The sequence below is a fragment of the Protobothrops mucrosquamatus genome, unplaced genomic scaffold (assembly GCF_001527695.2).
Source record: "Protobothrops mucrosquamatus isolate PMUCROS unplaced genomic scaffold, P.Mucros_1.0 scaffold672, whole genome shotgun sequence".
Taxonomy (NCBI): Eukaryota; Metazoa; Chordata; class Lepidosauria; order Squamata; family Viperidae; genus Protobothrops; species Protobothrops mucrosquamatus.
Genome location: NW_015386960.1, coordinates 119,166 through 132,550, shown reverse-complemented (window position 1 = coordinate 132,550; position 13,385 = coordinate 119,166). Strand labels below are relative to the sequence as shown.

Here is a 13,385-nt window from a genome sequence, read left to right as displayed (position 1 = left end):
TTTTTTTTTTTTAAAAAAAGATCAATATTGTACTTACTGAAGATATTTCAAATATATTTGGGCCATATTGCATCATTATATCATATGTCTCACAGTATGGGAGACAGAAATAATAATACAAGGAAATGTTTCATTGACAGACTGCAGAAACTTGCCTTATAATTCCTATTCCAAAAGTTGTTATATCCAGATTATGCCCATACACTTTGAAGAATCACTAAGTCCCCATTGCATTCTAAAAGGGAAAAATGGCTGATGTAGACTCGTTCTCTAAAAATTGCAAATAAGATGTTTAATTTCAGAAACTGAATCCATCATTTATAAATACACTAAAACATAATAAATGCAAAAATTAGGCAGACATACAGTACAGTATTTTAACAAAACTACATCTTTCCTAAAAGCTGTAGTTAATTTATTTTTCCAAAGAATTTTATCAATGCATTGGGGGAGATGGGAAGAGGAGGGGGAGAAATATTATTTTAAATTCTTTTAAAATGTGGACAGCAAATGTAAATGCTGGCTATTCTTACCTGCTGCCTGAGGATTATTAAAATTCTACAATATCCTACTTGGCTGATAGACACTATCAATTATGGTCAGTTCTACGATATAACATTCTATGCAGGACTCCTGTCTACGGGCTGTGCAAATTCTTCAGGTGCATGTGAAGTGCCTGTGCATGCAAGGACGATCCGATGCAAGTCCTGCGTGTTCTGAAGCACCTTTTCCAAAGTATTTGCACAACCTTAGAAAGGATATTCACTGATAATAAAGTTCATGTAACAGAAATAAGAGAAGAATGCCATATATAATTTTCAGTTACATGGGAAACCTTAACTACATTTTCCCAAGAATTAATGTTTTAATTCATTCAATTGTAAAAGACTTGGCATGATGCCCCTTTATATTTTTATCTTTCAATGCACTGCATTAAATAACAAACATTAATTGGAAAATTTTGAAAATAAACACCCAAAAACCTTATAAATACTCAAGCTCTAATTCAGTTACAGTGTAAAAAAAAACCTGAATAAAGACCATGAATGGCAAATTTAGATTACTGTATAACTGGTGTTTCTTAATAACTCTAAGTTTAGTCAAATACTAATTCAACTGCCCTCTTTAGTACATACATAGTTGAACATAAGAACATTAAGCCTGCAGTTAAAACCTGCTAAATAGGAAGATGGCTTCATTTCCACCTTTATATACAGCTTTTTCTGCAATTAAAGCAATGTTCAGCTAATATACAGTACCTGGTTTCTGTTTTTTTACATAATTGAATAAAAAGCTACGTAATAGAACTCTTTACATCCATTTTGCCATTCTATTCAAAATGTTTTAAAATTTCATTTACAATATTCAATCAAAAGCTACATTTTTTAATAGTTTGGACAAAGACAAGGCTAATTCTAATAGGATTTTTTTTTAAAAAAAGATGTATGTACACTATATCTGGCCTGAAGGACTACTGATAAGGCACATGTAGACATAGAGAGAACTGAAAAATATAACTAAGTTTCAAACAAGAGGCATTGATTAGCTGTCATACATGGCCCCTAAATGGAGCAATTAAGTTACAAATATAGTAATTATCCAGTGAATAACAAGTTTAGACTGGCAGCCTGTTCATTAATTTCAATACTGGAAGTATATCAAAGGAAGATTTACTTTCAAAAATATAAGTTTTTCAAAGTGTTCCATTGTTAGTCTTGATTGACTAAAGCTGATGCTTTCATTGGATGTACTGAATAATCTCTCTGATGGAACGATGCTTGGAGGACAACCTAGGAATCGAACAGCCAATTTTGACAATACTGGCCAAGATGATTTCTTAAAATTCCAGTAAGTGAGGGGATCACAGTTATGTTCAAGCACTTCTTCCTCCAGATACAAAAGCACCATTTCTTCTGGCAACTTAGTCTTTTCTTTTGTAAGTTTTGCTTTTTTCATGTCTTCCATTAGTGACCAAAGACTATTGTCCCCGTAAGAGATTTTAGATGATGAACCTATACCACAACCATTGGAAACTGGTTTATTATCATCTGAGGTAGCATTTAGTATTTCTAGCTCCCTGATTAAGTCCTGTTTATACTGTTCTGCTTCTTCTTCTGTGAATAAGGAGGTCTTATAACGAGGGTCTAAAAGTGTAGCAAAAATGTATCTTGGATCATGGAGTATGGAGGATAATCGACTCACCATAGCTTCTTTTAAGGACTTTAGCATAGTATCTATGCCCATTGTTTCCTCAAACAGTAGTTCAATTTTCCGGTTTAGAATATGAATCATTGGAATTACTTGGCTTAAGGTAGATATATGCGTACTCATCTCTCTACTTGCAACTTCAAATGGTTTGAGTGCATGACAGACAGACTGCATCACTTCCCACTGATCACAGCTTATTAACTCCCTGAAGCTACACTCTATAGACATTTCATCAATAGCTCTTTTCTGTTCAATTAGCCTTTCAAGCATATGAAATGATGTATTCCATTTTGATGGGACATCTTGGATTAGCTGATGCTGTGGCAAATGATATTCTTTCTGTAGCTCTGCCAATTTCTCTTTTGCTTTCGGTGAGCGATGAACACGTTCACATATCTTTCTGGCAATGCTAAGCAGGTTTTGAACCATCCTCTGGCTTTTAATAGCTTCATTCACTATGAGATTCACTGTGTGACAAAAGCATTGCACACTTGAATGTTCCCCTTCATTTAAAGTTTTTCCTATTGTCTGATTATCTGTAACAGTAATCCCAATCTGTAGCCCAATTGATGTTATCCAGGTTTCCCACCAATATTCTAGTTGCTTCTGAATGCTGATACCATTATAGTCACAATCAATCTGTGAAACATTTAATAAAGCTGAACAATGGTAATCTTCACACTGTGGTCGAACTCGTGACCCAAATGTTACCCAATGAGCTGTGAGAGTTAGATATTCCCGAGTTTGATTGCTCATCCATATTCCAGAGGTAAAATGGACTACACCACTTTCAGCTTCTTTAAGATGTGAAACAATTATTTCTTTCACACTATCATACATATCAGGAATCGCAGTATGAGAAAAATAAGATGGTGAAGGCAATGAATACTGAGGTTGCAAGTATTCAAGCAATCTATTAAAACCAATATTATCTACAAAAGAATATGGCTGAAGATCAAGTGCAATCATTTCAGCAACAAGACTTGTAATTTTTTTGGCAACAGGATGCGTGTCAGAAAACTTGTCAGTGGCTTCATCAAAAGATGAAGATCCCAAAAGATCTGTGCTCAGAGGTACATGATTATTTTTAGAAGAGGACAATACTGGCTCTGAGGCATCTGGTTTTAGGACATGATTATGAAACCGTTGTAAATGTCTTAAAAGGCAACTGGTTCCCAAATTGGTTGGCTTCTTCCCTCGACTTATTGTACGTCCACAGTGCATACATATTACTTTAGTTGAATCTGCAGAACAAATTGAAAAATGATTCCACAGTTTTGAGGTCTTTTTGCTACTAACAGGAAATATGACTTGAGTTTCATTAGTAACCATTGTGGGCAAGTCAGTCAGTTTTGAAGCTGAACGTTCTGCAGAAGCCAAGGTAGCATAAGGAGAATTTGCTAAACTGGTATCTATAAAGCTCTTTTGGATTCCTATAACTTCAGGATGCCTCCTGTATAAGTGTCTTGTCAAATAACTTGTGCCTAAATCACCTTTTCTCCCATGGTTTAACATACAGCTACAGTGTCTACATATAACTTTTAGATTATCCCCTGGAGACAAAGAAAAATGATTCCATACTTCAGCTTTCAGCTTTCGCATTATGCGTTTATTCTGATGAAAAACAGAGCTATGTTCCAGTAACAATGGGCTTTTTTCAGGAGAAGAAACTAAAGTAGCTTCCCCTATATCTTCTGCTGATGAAAACAATGAGGAATCCTCCATCAGAGTATCTCCCAAAGGAAGATTGGAATTATTTTCTTCAGCTATTCTGTCTGGAGAAGAGCAAACAGATGTTGGTTCTTTAGCTAATTTTCCAGATGATACAGAACTTGGGTCTCCATCTGAAGCTAATAAAGGTGGTAATAAAGTTGGAGGAGCAGAGTACAGAGGGGGTATGCTTGAACCTCCTCCATTCTCCTGCAGAACAATAGAACGATGAGCTCTCCACATGTGCCGTATTAAGCAGCTAGTTCCAAGATCTTTTCCATTCTTTCCTCTGCTGAATTCATTCATACAGTGAATGCAAACAGCTTTTGAGTTATCTAGAGGAGATAAATAAAAATGTTTCCATACAGCAGATCTTCTCCTTGAGCCAGATGTAGTCTTAGGAACTTGAACAGTTTTCTCTGCTATATTGTCCACCATTTCTTCACATTGACTGTTGGGCAGGTGTAGTGATAATCCAACACCAGCTTCTTCTTTATTGTTCTTTTCAGTATGTGATAAATCTGAAGGTATTTCTTCAATAGAAACCACAGGAACAGATTCCTCCATAATTTGATCTGGGGATGGAATCTTAGAACAAGTTCTTTTAATTAATTTTATAGGAGTTAGCACTTGAGTTAAATCTCCAGCCTCTGCAGGCTGAGGTGGCAATAGTAATGTAGGAGATGAAGAAAAGGAAGATATAGCTGGTATATTTCCATTTTCCTGAATGAGTACAGTTGGATGAGCTCTCCTCACATGCCTCATTAGACAACTTGTGCTTAAGTCTTTCTCATTTTTACCTCTGCTAAATTCTTTCATACAGTACATACATATTGCTTTGGTACTGTCTCTAGGAGATATAAAGAAGTGGTTCCAAGCAGGGGACTTTTTTCGGGAGCTTATGTTTCTGCTTGAAAGAAGACTCTGTGTTACAGCTTCCATTGCAACATCATAGAGAGTACTGCTATATTGAGAAAAAAGAGAACCATAATCATCCTCATTCTCTGCAGAGATGAATTTGTCTGAGTTGTTACGGGCAAAATTCTTTTCTCTGTCATCCTGTTCATCACTGCTGTCGATCTGTCTTAGATCTTCTTTTTCAGTTTTTATATCTATTGCTTCTAAAATACAATTACTATCGTCTTCTGGTTCCACTTTTAAATTGTTGATTTTATCCATCATCAAATTATCACTGATTTGTGGAGACTCCGCTATATTTGTATCCATGATTAAGCTCAGTTATTTCTGCTGTGTATTCATATCTTAATGAAGATTTGGAATTCAAATTAAATGTATTTTAAATCATGTAAAAAGATAAAAGGTAAAACAAAACGTTGTGTTTTAGGCCCCGTTGTCTGACTCCCAGGATCTTTAGATTTCCAGATTCTATACCATTCTTTATAGAGCTGGCACTATGTCCTTTGTGTTGCAGGGTGGGAAGTCAAGAAGTAGTTGAGTATACATTCAGTTCTACTATCTGCTTCTATCATCTAGAAATAACAGAAAGAAAGCAAGTTAAATGTCGCATTTCAAAGTTTGGTTATTCCCTTAAATAAATAATAATCTGCTTACTTCTTTAGTTTTTAAGTTAAGGGAAAATAAATAACAACATATTTTGAGACAAAGTATAATTTTAAAAAACTTGCACTGTAGTTATTTGCATCCAAATAGTTCAGATTTTTTCATGGGCAATGAATTTTGCTATTAGAGTTCTATATTTATGAAAACATTATTTTTCCTTAATGTTTGATCCTGTAAATTTTATTGAGGCCTGTGCTTATAGGATGATTTGGAAATTGCATTCAGAGCAGTTTCCCATTAAAAGTACCATATCCATTTATGTATTTGTACATTTAACCATTAAATAGATGACAGATAGAAATATATGTTAGCTATGTAAAACACAAATCTCCCTGAATATTGAACATATATTCAACAAATATAATAATAACAATGTTTATCACTGGCCCAAACTATCATTAGCTGTTGGCTTTGTAGAAAGGAAAGAGAAAATAGGTGGGACTATTGCAATGATTGTTTGACTGAGATTTTTTAAATTGTTACTGTTTTCCTCTTCCCAATCCCCTTCAGTCAAACAAGAATATATGAAATTTTCTGGCAGGCCAGACCTAAACCTTTGTGCAAATGTGTCTTTAGACCACAATATAGACCAGGAACTGAGTACTCAGTTTATCTGACATGAAGCAAGCAGAGAAGTTGTATTTCAGTTCCCACCTTCATCGATTTAGCTCCTGCCATCAGTAATCCCCCCCTGCCCAATCTGCATAGCAAGTTTGGATAAGGTAAATGCATTAATTGAAAAAATGTATTTTTGTTTGTATCATTATAGTAATCCGAAGAATTGAATTCAATTCTTTTTTGATGTTTGAAATGCATTAGATTTACAGACAGAAAAGTGGGACATCATCATAATCATTGTCATCCCATTCATATGCTTAATTTCATGATCTATTCCCCTCTTCTACTCCACTAGCTCTAGAATATTTCCTTGTCTGCTCATGCCACAGTCCAAGGCTCCCTATATTTTGCTAATGGTTTATTTATTATCTTTAGTTTCCAAAATGCTGACTTTGACACAATATGGAAGACAAAAAGTGAAAAAAGATATGTTTTTTTCTCAACAAATAAGAAATTAAGGAACAAATAAAACTGCAAAATACAGCTAACTGAAATAAATTAGAGTGAAGGAATTTGCCTCTCATTATGACTTATAAATGTTTTACTCTACTCAGTTCAACAATGCTTGCCATATTATTTCACCTACCTCGTAGGTTTCATCTTTCTAATTAGGTCTCACATGAACTAGGAGACAAAGTAACTTTCACACTTTACTGAAAGAAGAGATCAGCATTTTCTTCAATCCTGTACAAAAGACAAATAGCATTTATGTTAGTATGCTTTTCATGTTTTTTTTATTATTACTCTTTGTAGAAAACTTTTGATGGAAGCATCTCTCTCCTGACAATAATGATTTAGCCATTTCAGATGTAATGGTAACCATCTTCTTTAGGTGCTGGGGCAACAGACTCCTTTCTCACACTTTCTGGACCTTATGGTTATTTACCTATGAAAATATCAATTTGCAATTTGATAATCCTGATTGTAAAAATGTATACAGGCTATATAATCCTCCATATTTGGACAACACAAAGAAATTGTGTTTTGTAAAATGCCATGATTAAAATCTCCATTCATGCATTCTGTCTAGGGAAAAAACACACAACAAAATATTGTATTCTCATCACAAGTAATGATCTATTGCCATTCTAAAGATGGCCTACATATTACTAATTAGCAATTTGAATTTAAAAACTGAATAATTATATTTGAGACAAAAAAGGAGCTCAAGCAATAATAGCAGAATATTTAAGAAACTTTTAATAAAGGCTGACCTGATTTCTTATGATACTGGAACAATTAAAATTCTCTAAGCATTTTGTTAAGCTACCAAAGTGAAAAACAGCATTATTACAATATTTATTTATTCAAGACTATATTTGGATTTGGGCCAAGTTTAAAAGGATAGTTTTAATCAGTTTCTCTATGCACCTGTATTTGATGTTGATCAAATTATACTTACATCATCCAATTTATTACACTATACATTTTATTTCTGAACTCAATATACAATGCCAGATTTTTTCTTTTAATACTTTTATTATCCAAGGTATATTATCCTTCCTGCTGTGAATCTATTGTACATAGTGCAATTAATTTATGGAATACCTTGCTGCAAAGTAACCTGTAATATGCCAGCCAAAGAATTATTGCAGCTTATGTTTATTCCCAATTATAACTGCTTGGTTCATGTACCAAGATTTGCTTCTGACTTTGCTAATTTTCTTTTTTGAATACGTATCTAATGATATTAGCTAAAGGTAGTAATAAGTATTATCCTAAGTTAAAAGATTTCTAATAGATGAAAATATTAATGGCAGAATACTTATATAGCAAATTATTTATCCTACTCTTCATCATACATCTGGATGAGGGAGCAATAAAAATATTTTAACACAAAACTACTAAACACTTATTTTCAGAAACTACAAACAACATACCGCTACTTACTATCCTAGTCATATTTTTCATAAGAGAAAAATACAAGTTTTATACAACTATTTCACTTTAGATTTTGGCTCTCAAACCACACACATACCCAGCAACCATGGTTTTTCATGTTTTTCACTGCTATGCTAAAATTTCTAGTAGCTGCATTCAGATGAACTTAGTCTCCGTACTCTGGGACCCAAGGACATCAATTCCAGATTTTCTATTTTTTAAAATTAATGGCTTGTTACACTCTCCAAATCTGACAGTTTCCAGTCTTAAGTATTTTTTGAAACTCAACTTTTAGGTTTTATTTATGTATATAAACTTGTTAGATTTATATCCTATCTTTATGGCAAGATACAAATGTTTAAAAATGGCAAAAGTTTTGACAGGTTGACCTATGATATGTAAGTAAAAGCTTCAGATCTTTTTTGGTCATTTTTGTACTAGTAGGGAGGAAAACATCTGAGCTCAAAGCTGTGTTACAGCTTATTTTTATCAGAATCATTATAAGTTATGTCTTAGAGCAGAGGTCCCCAACCTTTTGGGCACCAGGTCCGTGGAGAAAGGTTTTTCCATGGACCGGAGAATGCATAGTTTTGTGTGCTGCCTCGATCCCACAGATGGGGCTTTGCTTGTTTGTGCGGCTCAGTTGCTGGCATGCTGCGGCCCGGTACTGATCCACGGACTGGGGGTTGGGGACCCTGACTTAGAGCTAATATTATACATGGCTTTCACCACCACTTTATAGTGATTTAAGATAATTAAGAAGTAAATACATGCATCAGCTTAATATATAATTTTAATATGCCAAATATTGTAGAGTACGAAAAATTGTTAAATTTTTGTAAAAATATAGAAAGGATAAAAGTTCATCTACAAATTAAACCCTTTATGGTAGCTGTATTGACCATAGATGCAAAATAATCGTGTAACTGAGAAATTATTTTCTTAGAACAGTTGTATTAGTTGTTTGTGAAGTTGGTTTAAAAAATACTGTATGTATTAAAAAAAAGAGTTACAGATCTATTTTCTGAATTAATAAATGTTTACCTTCTCAATGACTTTCCCCCCATTTTAAAATAAGTCAATTTAGGCAACATTTCTCTACACAGGCAGTCCTCAACTTACAACCACCATTGAACCCAAAACCCATGTTGCTAAGCGAGATATTTGTTAGGTGAGTTTTGCCCCATTTTACAACCTTTTTTGCCACATTTGTTAAGTGAATCACCACAGTTAAGTTAGTACCACAACTGAATCTGGCTTTCTCATTGACTTTGTTTGTCAGAAGTTTGCAAAAGGTCCATGATCCTGGGACACTGCAACCATCATAAATATGAATCAGTTGCCAAGTCTCTGGATTCTGATCACATGACCATGGGGATGCTGCAATGGTCGTAAGTATAAAAAATGGTCATAAGTCACTTTTTTCAGTGTCATTGTAACTTTGAACAGTCACTAAATGAACTGTTGTATGTTGAGGACTACCTGTATTTATTGCAGAGCTACTACCTAATATTTGTTTAGAGAATGCAAGGATGCTTCTTTTAATTGAAGATCTAGAAACAACCGGAAGATGCAAATGGTAAAACAAGAAAAAGAAAATAGAATGACAAAAATGGAATATAGTATAAACAATGAAGTGCAAAAATGAATACTTTCTATAAATTATATAGCTAAAAAGTGTAGCCTTTGCTACACATACACGTAACTTTTCCTGGACTGAAGTAGTTCACATTCTACAATATAAACACAATCATCTTGAGATTGTAATTGCATGTTTTTAGTTGCTTATATAGAATCCCTAAGATTCTCACAGCTGATCTTTTTTTGGTCATGAATTGAATGTATTAGTCATTATTAACTACAATCAATGTTATTAATGTTAGCTAATTAGAATAGCTATGTCTTAAAGCTCTTGGATGTACGTTGTCATTTAGTCAGGATGGTGAAAGGTCAGATATTTTCAACATTTTTAAAGCTTTTTTTCCAGGAAAGGATTCTAATTTATGCCAGTAATACTGAATAAAAAAACCTATGAAGAAAATATTGAAATGTAATTCTTTTGTTTTTATTAATTTCTAAATTTAATTCTAATTCAATTAAAATTATAGACAGCTGGCTACAATCCTAGGTTAGATTGTCTATAGAAAAGCTCTATTGAGCAAGACAATACATTTTTCTGAGCAAACACGACAAAAGACTTTATGTATTTGTGACTAGTCTATTTTACTACAATTCAGGTTGTAATCAAGTGTATGTGGAGGTTTAATTGATTATAGTGCCTATGTCCAGGAAAATATGGCTAGGGTATATTAGTAGCAGTTACCTACTTTTTTCAAGACTGAGATCATGGAGTGTGTAATTTTGTATATCCCTTGTTTGTCCAAGTCCAGTAACAAGTATCTTCTACTATCTTTGTCTAAATGTTTACCCATCTTTCTGAAGTAGCAGTCTTTAGATTTCAACACACAGAAAAAAATTCACATTTCATTCATTCTAAATTTTAAACCCTGAAAAATAAAAATGTCTGTTTAATAATTATGTAAAATATTTATATTAAAACCTTAAGAAAAAATATGCTCCATAAATAAACTATTTTTTCCTGACAGATAATCTCAACCATTCTTTAAAATTCTTACAGATCTAGTCCCATTTATGCTATTAGAATGATTCAAAAGACATAGAAAAAAGTCTTGGAAGATTATTTCAATATATGATTACTGTGGTGATACTATTATATGCACATAGATGGAAAGATTAGGTAGTACCCACCATGGAGGAATAGTTGGTGAAATTGACAGAACTTTCTGAACAGCTAAACTGACTTCTTTGATTAGAGAAAGGTCATTATTAATATTCATCAATAACTAGCAACTTCTTATGGATTTTTTGAAGAAAAAAGAAAGAAAACCGTTTTGTGAGCATGGCATCTTCAGGGGTATTTTGTGGGCTGCATCAAACCATTGGGTCTTGTATCTTTAAAATGATCTATCTCTATTTGCTCAGTTAGAACAATACAGTAATCCTCTTGATGATTTTATCTAACAACCTACCCTAATCAAAGCTCTCATCAAATATTTTTCACTAACTTTATATGTGAGACATTCAAACTAAAAATGCCCTGGACTTAATTTGGGAGATTTATTTTTTATTTATAAAATCAGACCGGTTTCTAACACTCCAATCTCTGTGCTTCAAAGTGACTTCGTACATTAGTTGTCGACATGAGCACTTTCTTCCACCTGAAGAGAGACAACTTTAGGACTGCAGAAACATACACTGCTATGTAAACACTGGCTGGAAAGAGGTAAACCTGGGATTGTGTTGTTGTTGTTTTTTTTTTTCATCTAATCAACAGAAATAAGTAAGGCCTGAAAGTCCTTCCCTCACATCTGGACTCTTAATTAACCGGACTTTCAATCAGGGCCCCAGAAATCATCTTCATCTTTGGTCCAGGAAAGGGGAGCTGCGCTGCTTTTAAAAGACACACACAGGCACCCCCTTGCCCCGCGAAGGGTCCCCCCCTGAGTTGTTGACAAAGGACGGAAGGGTGAGGGAAGGAAAGGTGCGGTGTCGCTCCACCCAGCATGGCTCAACACCCTCGTTTCCCCAGCAGCCATATGGCCGGAGAGAACTCTCTAGGGCCACCGAGTATGTCAAAATGAGAGCGAGGGAGCCAAGGGACAAAAAAAAAAAGAAAGAAAAAAAAGGATGAAGCCTCGGTTGAAGGGAGGCAGGCAAAGGCAGGCACTGTTTGGAAGAAGGGGGGCGGCCCTGCTCCAAACGGACGGTTGTTAAGTGCGGGCCTGCGTGGATCTCTGCGTGTGTGTGGTGGGGGGGGGAAGACAAAATGAAGCCGAAACAAAGCCGGGCATTAGTTCTGCACCATTAAAGAAAGTGCGGCGGCTCCGGGCCTTCCCCCGAAGGGACTTCTCCAAGCAGGGGGGTCGGGTAGACAGGAGGAGATGGCAGGGAGAGCTCGGTGACCGCGTCGTCCGGCTCACCTCTTGGAAGGGACCCACACGGGACTCCCTCTCCAGGCTCCGTTCCTGCCCTCAAACAATAAGGCCGGCGCACGCGAGCGAGCGAGCGAGCAGCGCATCCGGGCCACGGACGGCGTTGGTTCCTGCGCCCGGCCGACTCCGATTCCCCGGCGACCCTCCCGGCTCCCGCCACGGGGGTGGGGTGACGAAAGAGCTCCGTCCCCAGCGGAAGGATTTCAGCGGGCGGGGAGCGTCCCTGCCACGGCGGTGGCGGAAAAGAGTTCGGGGGAGGGGGGGGAGGAGCAGGAGACAGGCACCGCGCGTCTTCCCTCACGGGCGGGTCTTTGCTTTCCTCACCTCTCCTTCCAGCGCCTCTCGCTCTACCTGCCGGCGCCGACGAGGTTAACAGGAAGGTTCGCGTATCCCGGTCCCATTCATTTTCCCACTTGCTTTGTCTCCCGCTACAGCGACACTGAACTCGACTCCCCCGGCTCGGACGCCCCGGCTCGGACTACGCATGTGCAGCGCTCGGGGGCAGCAGAGCAGCCGCGGCAGCAAGAGCAGCAAGGGAAGGCGGGGCCAGGGCATGGCACGCAAATCGGAACGGCGAGCCCAGACGGCGAAAGGCGTCGCGACCTCCGTTGGCCGGGTGAAGGCGTCACGCGCACGCGATCTTCCATCGGCGCAGCGGTGCGCGTCATGGAGATGTCGCACGCTGTCGTCATGGGTTGGAGGGGGGGGCAGGCAAAAGTGAAGAAGAGCGCGACAAAATGGCTGCCGTTGAAGGAGCGGGGGAGAATGGGGACAAGAACTTGTGCTTCAGAGACTGAGGGTGTCAACCGAAGTTGCAAGCGATAGATCCCTTATTCAGAAACGGATGCGAGCCGAGAAAGAAAGAGATGCACAAATAATCTCCGATAAGGAGCGGACACCGTTTCTAAAACTGCTGGAAAACCTTACTCCTTGCGCGCGTCTCAACTGCTCTCTCTGGAGAATAACTTACTACCTAGATTTCGGTTCCTGGGTATATCATTTTCATGGGCCGGATGCCATATCCTGCTTTCTTGGGTGGGTGGGGGTGAGGTTTCAGGGATGAGAGGCTGTACTAACCACTTAGAACATACATTTTGCCCCTTAGTATCATCAAGCTCTCGATGCAAAAGAAAAAACAAAAATCAGCCTAACTGGAATTAATGCAAGAGTTGCCTCGCGTTTTGTAGTTCCTTACTAAGTGATAAAATTCATCCTAGTGCTGCAAATTAAGCTGATTTTTAATGCACAAGAGCATTTAAAAGACTTATTTAATAAGGTTAATAAATACCTAATGGTATATCGGAACTTGCTTCCAAACTGTCCAAATTTACGTTTTAATTGTAATAGGAAAATCTGGAGTTTCAGCATGGCCAG

General features: G+C 37.0%; 1 protein-coding gene across 1 annotated transcript; it reads right to left on the bottom strand.

Moving 5' to 3' along the window:
* Positions 1 to 286: 286 nt before the first annotated feature.
* On the bottom strand, positions 287 to 12,497 carry ZBED4 (zinc finger BED-type containing 4). The gene is made up of 3 exons (XM_015818064.1): positions 12,336 to 12,497; positions 6,704 to 6,801; positions 287 to 5,408 (listed from the first exon to the last, which is right to left on the bottom strand). Exon 3 carries the CDS (start codon positions 5,143 to 5,145, stop codon positions 1,642 to 1,644), a length of 3,504 nt encoding a protein of 1,167 aa, XP_015673550.1. The 5' UTR covers positions 5,146 to 5,408; positions 6,704 to 6,801; positions 12,336 to 12,497; the 3' UTR covers positions 287 to 1,641.
* Positions 12,498 to 13,385: the final 888 nt, after the last annotated feature.

What these genes read in the sequence shown, in the direction of transcription:
- ZBED4 (XM_015818064.1), bottom strand. Translation starts at nt 5,145, where the DNA reads ATGGATACAAATATAGCGGAGTCTCCACAAATCAGTGATAATTTGATG.